Source organism: Condylura cristata, unplaced genomic scaffold (genome assembly GCF_000260355.1).
Source record: "Condylura cristata isolate star-nosed mole 26May11 unplaced genomic scaffold, ConCri1.0 scaffold00017, whole genome shotgun sequence".
NCBI classification, from domain to species: Eukaryota; Metazoa; Chordata; class Mammalia; order Eulipotyphla; family Talpidae; genus Condylura; species Condylura cristata.
In genome coordinates this window covers 12,943,021-12,948,572 of record NW_004567118.1, presented here as the reverse complement: position 1 = coordinate 12,948,572, position 5,552 = coordinate 12,943,021, and the positions used below count along the sequence as shown (strand labels likewise).

The following is a 5,552-nucleotide window of genomic DNA, read 5'->3' as shown; positions in this document are numbered from 1 at the left end:
GGGCTTCTAATTTAAGCCTTAAACTCTACAACCTGTGCTGTTTCCAACAAGTGGATCTCACACCGAAACAGGGTATTCTGAAAAGAGGTCGAAATCTTAACAACTGAACAACCTTTACTCTGCTGTCATCATAGTGGAAACTGACCATCAAAAAGGCAGAAGAGAGATGGAAAAAGGCACAAAATGATGTAAAAATAAACTATTACATTAAATTAAAAAAAAAAAGTCAGAAAAGAGGGCTCTCCCTGGTGGCGCAATGGATTAATGCATTATAAAGCTCTCTGAAGCCACTGCAGCACAAGTTTTATCCCTGGCCAGGTAGCTGACCCAAATGGAGCAGCAGACCTCTCCTGACCTGCCCACTGCTCCCCTCAGCAGTGTATTTCTGTAGCTCTGCCTGTTCTGCTCCTCACTCTGTCTCTGGCGAATCCTCTCACCCACCACACCTCTGGCCTATACCCCAGTTCTGTAAGCATAAATAAATAAATCTTTAAAAAAAAAAAAAAGGAAGAGGGGATAGCGTTCAAGGGACCATGAGAACATCGCTTTTGTCATAGACTGTTCCAATCTCCCATTATAAACAAAAATAAGGATATTTTCCCTTTTCCTAAAAATCTGAGTAAGTTGCTTAGTTTCAAAACACATTCACTTCTGTAACAACTCTCACGCCATCTCTAAGATAAAGAGACCAGCTACTGTGACTCTCTTTGCTTGACTGATGGGAAACAGAGCCAAAGGGCAGTAACGTACCCATGTCACTCGATTCTACCAGCCAGCCGGCGCCTCCCTAGTCTCTTCAGTGCCGCCTGCATCTCCTGGTTCCGCAGGGTGTAGATCATAGGGTTGAGCATGGGGGTCATGACTGTGTGGCTGATCGACACAGCCTTGTCCAGAGAGAAGGAGACAAAGGGCCGGGCATAGAGGTAAATGCTTGGAATAAACACCATCGACACCACGATGATGTGGGTGGTACAGGTGGAAGCCGCCTTCCTCCTGGCCTGCTCTGAGTGGGACCTGAGCATCACCAGGATGATGGAGTAGGAGACCAGGAGCAGTATGAACCAGATGACGTCCAGCATCCCGCTGTTGCAGATCATGAGGAACTCCAGGATGGAGGTGTCAGTGCAGGCCAGTCTCAGCACTTGTGGGACATCACAGTAGAAGTTATCCAGGATGTTGGGGCCACAAAATGGCAATGGGAGCATCAGCACCAGTTGGGTGATGGAGTGGACAAAACCCACCATCCAGGCTGTCACCACCAGCCCCACACAGAGCTGAGTGTTCATGATGGTGACATAGTGGAGGGGCCGGGAGATGGCCACCAGGCGGTCATAAGCCATCACAGACAGGAAGAAGACCATGGCACCTCCCAGAAAGTGGAAGAAGAAGAGCTGGGCCATGCAGCCTTGGTAGGAGATGGTCTTCTTCTCAGAGAGGAAGTCCATCAGCATCTTTGGGGCAGTGACTGACGAGAAACAGAGGTCTAAGATAGCCAGGTTTCTCAGCAGGAAGTACATGGGTGTGTGGAGCTTGGAGTCTGAGGTCACTGTGACCACAATTAAGAGATTTCCCACAACAGTGGTGGTGTACACAAACAGGAACACCACAAATAGGAAAACCTGGAGCTCCCACATCCGTGAGAACCCCAGGAAAACAAACTCTGATACCCAGGTCAGGTTTCCTGGCTCCATGGTGTCCTCTCCATGCACCTAAAGAAAACGAACCAGACATAGACATGTGAAAGTCACTACTAGTCCTTCTAGGACACTGGACCTCAGAACGGAGATTGTCTGGATACATAGGATGGACACCCTCATGTGTGGTCCTTAGCAGAGCTGTGATTTAGTGGACTTCTCTCTAGGGAATTACACTTATGAGCTACCTTAATGTCATCCAGAGATAAGCAGGCTGCCTTTCAAAGTACTACGCCTGCTTTTGAGAGTTATTATCATGCAGTTACAAATGACGGGTCTCTCAGCTAAGCATTAACAGTTTGTCTTTCCCCTGTTTCTTGCAACTGCCCCCTTGTGGACAGACTTGTCTTCTTGTATTCCAAGGAAAATGGGGTTAAACAGCAGTTGTTGAAGAAAGCAAGCTGTCACCAGCTGGTCTCTGCCTCCAGTATCTGTGCCAGCCCCTCGCCCCTCCTCTTTGAAGACCCTTGCCTATTTCCCCTTTTTTTCTCCCTTTGTACAAAAATACCTGCACCCTGACAAAGAGCAGGCAGTGGTCTTTCAGACATGAGTCTGCTGTCATCCTCATTTGTCAACACATCAAACCACTTTCCTTTGCCTCAAACTCTGTTTCCTTTTATTGGTTGGGGGAAAATGAGGCTGGCTTTCAGTATCAGTGTGGTGACCGACATCTGAGGAGGTGTGAACCTCCTCTCCTAAATCACATGCGGTGTTATAAAGCGGTAATAATCAGAACCGTAGTCAATACTGTATAGTAGTAGGAAAATACTTAGAATCCCACAGACCCAAGTCAAATTTGTTTTTCCGTCCCTCCCTGGTGGCGCAGCGGGTTAAAGCACAGCACTAAGAAGCTAAAGCCACTTCCTCATGAGTTTGATCCCCGCCTGCCTCGGAGGAGATCCACATGGCCGGCAGACCTCTCCTGACCCGCCCGCTGCTCCCCTCAGCAGTGTACTTAATCGATCTGCCTGTTCTGCTCCCCACTCTGTCTGGTGAATCCTCTCACCCTCTGCATCTCTGGCCTGTACCCTAGTTCTGTATGCACAAATAAATAAATCTTTTAAAAAATTTGTTTTTCCATTTTCTTGAGATTAGAACATGAATAAGTTACTTGATCTCTTTGAGTCTCAGTTCCACATCTATGAGCTGTGAATAAAAGTGTTTTCTTTATGAAATTTTCTAACAGCTCACATAGAATGATACTTGTAATCTTCCTGCCACAGAGCCTACAATATAACAGGTTTTCACTCTCTTGTCTCTCAGGACATCCTCCCTTCTCAGTCTCCAATAGATTTTTTTTAACAATCATTCTTCAAGTAAAATTTAACACATTATAATTTTAACAGTTTTTTCACATGTCTGTTTTTCTTCCATAATTCAACTTTAAGCTCCCCAAGGTATAAATCTGTATCTTATAATATTTTTGCTCCCTGCAGCACCCAGCCATGCTCAGAGTCAGTACTGAAAAACCATGAGTGTTGACTACTGTGTGGGTGAATAGCACTAGAGTGTGCACCCCACCCCGTATTGATGCGGAGGCCCCCTGATTGATGAGGATATTGTAACAGGGTGGTCCCCAGGAAAAGGGGAAGTTGCAGGTTCCCTGCCCCACCCAGAAGGAGGGTGGAGCTGAGCAGAGAAAAGAGAGGGAGGAGAAGGAATCTGAGGAGAAAGAAGGAAGCAGGATGGAGAGCCAGAGGAGACCTGAGGAAGCCCCATGGAGCAAAGGGAGACATGTGAAGAAAACGTGTTGATTTCTTGGCCCTGGGCTGGTTGAAAGAGATGTGGGTGAGAGACCCATAGGGAGGTTGACTATGGCAGTTGTTTATATTGATTTTGATTGTGCTCTTTTCCTCCCAGACTTGTCTGGCTATTGCTGACCCTAAAGCAGCTGGCCAGAGCTGCTTTAGTCTTGTGGCGGGATTTCAGGCCTTGCTTTGGACCAATCCCTTTTGGGTAGACTTTTACCCACGACGGGATGGGTAGCTTCCGGTGTTTGATTTCAAAATTATATTCTTTGTCTTCTGTGCTGTATACTCACTGTATTAAAGTCCCTTTTCATTAAAGTCTTATATGTTTTGTCTTCATGCGGCGGATGGCAGAACCCACTTAGAGGAGGCAGATTTGGGGCTCACTGGTGCCCCCCTCTCCCTGCTCTGTAACAATAGGACACAGGAATTGTATATGCTGAGACAAGGGCGAGAAGGGCAGAGAGAATCTCTGGGTTAAGGAATAGACTATTGTATGAAGAGCTCAGAGAGCTCTTCTGCAAGGAACAAGACTTAGATGTTACTGAGTACAAAGTTAGAACAGAAAGGAAAATATTGAAATAAGAGAAATAGAATAGCTAAGGAATAAGGAAAAAGATTGAGTCAGAGAGATGAAGGAATAGAGCAGGTGAAGGAAGGGGAGATGGAAAGGTGGTGGAACTGAGGGGAGAATGGAGCCAAAGAAGGAGGGGTGGAAAGGGAGAGACAGGGTAGCAGCGGTGGGGGTTAAGTGACCCCCACTCCCTTGCCTGTCTCAGTCTCCATCTTTTCTCACCTGCCCTACTGCAGCCTATTATCTCGTAGAGATCATTTTAATATCCTCCTGCTGTTCCTTTCTGCCCCTCTTCTATCCAGCCATCAGTGAAACCTTCCTAATCTGGTCATTTTCCTCCCTTACTAAACTCACTTAATGACTCTCCAGTGTCAGCTTAAAACTCACACTCTTAGCTACCTACTAGCTTTGTGAATCAATTCAGGGTAGAAGAACATACTTACATATGTAGATGCAGCTCCGTCTTAACATGTCATAAAAAGCTGCAATATGTAGCTTCCACCTACCATCCTAATTAGTAACCCCACACTCAGGATCTGATAGCTATTCAAGGAATTCAAAACTTCTCACGTCTGCCATATGTCTTATGTCTGGATATTGCTATAGCTTTGGTAATAAATTGTGTTTCCTGAAAAACCTTTGATGAACTTCTTAGCCGAAAAGTACTCAGATATCACTTCTCTGTGATTCCTCAGACCTTCTCCCAGGCAGAATTAACCTCTCATTTCTCTGGATTCCAAAAGCATCTTATAAGTGCCTCTGCTACAGCATTTATCATTTTTCAATAGACCCTATTATCTAGATTGTAAACTCAGTAACTTCATAGCTTCCACACACTTAACAGCAACTCTGATTTAGCAGTTGCAAAAAAAAAAAAAAGTGCTTGCAATTAAGAAGTAATTGTGTGAGCTTATTTTATGTGATTGTATGGATTATTTTGCAGCATATTTCCTTATCATTTTCTCTTGGTATAGTTTCTCTAAACCAGAGGTCCAGTTCTCCATTTGGTTGTTAAAAGCCTGGGTTTCCAATGCAACCCAAGGCCTCTTCTTTCAACATCACCTTCCCCCTGCTCTGCACTCTAGACATTACCATCAAGCTGAAGCCACTGTGTATTCACTCCACCTTCCAGGAAATGTTTCTGGATACCTCTAAGAGTTAATCTATCTGCAGGCAAGGAGACCCTGACTTTTCACTCCCTTCCAGTCCATAGAGGAAAGAGGTTTCAGGTCTTACATCTTTTTGGAGATCCTTTTCCGGCAACTACATTTTCCTGGCCGCTGGCCATACATCGTGTATACTCAGTTAGTATGACCCTAGGGGACAAAGGTTATCTTTAGGGAGAAACTCTGGGCCTGGGCCCAGGAAGCAGAGCTGGGTTGATTACCACTAGGGGCCAGGGAGCAATGGGATTTGTTAAAAAGTTTCTCATCTCAAAAAACTTGTCTTTGACACAAAAACACTGATTGAAAAAGATACCTGCACCCCCATGTTTATTGCTGCTTTATTTACAATTGGAAAAACATGGAAGCAGCC

At 45.3% G+C, this 5,552-nt stretch overlaps 1 protein-coding gene across 1 annotated transcript; it reads right to left on the bottom strand.

Annotated features, from left to right (window-relative positions):
* Nucleotides 1-755: 755 nt before the first annotated feature.
* On the bottom strand, nt 756-1,691 carry LOC101634931 (olfactory receptor 4D2-like). Its single transcript, XM_004685012.1, has one exon. The coding sequence runs from the start codon at nt 1,689-1,691 to the stop codon at nt 756-758; it is 936 nt and encodes a 311-aa protein (XP_004685069.1).
* Between the last annotated feature and the right edge of the window lie 3,861 nt (nt 1,692-5,552).

What these genes read in the sequence shown, in the direction of transcription:
- LOC101634931 (XM_004685012.1), bottom strand. Translation starts at nt 1,691, where the DNA reads ATGGAGCCAGGAAACCTGACCTGGGTATCAGAGTTTGTTTTCCTGGGG.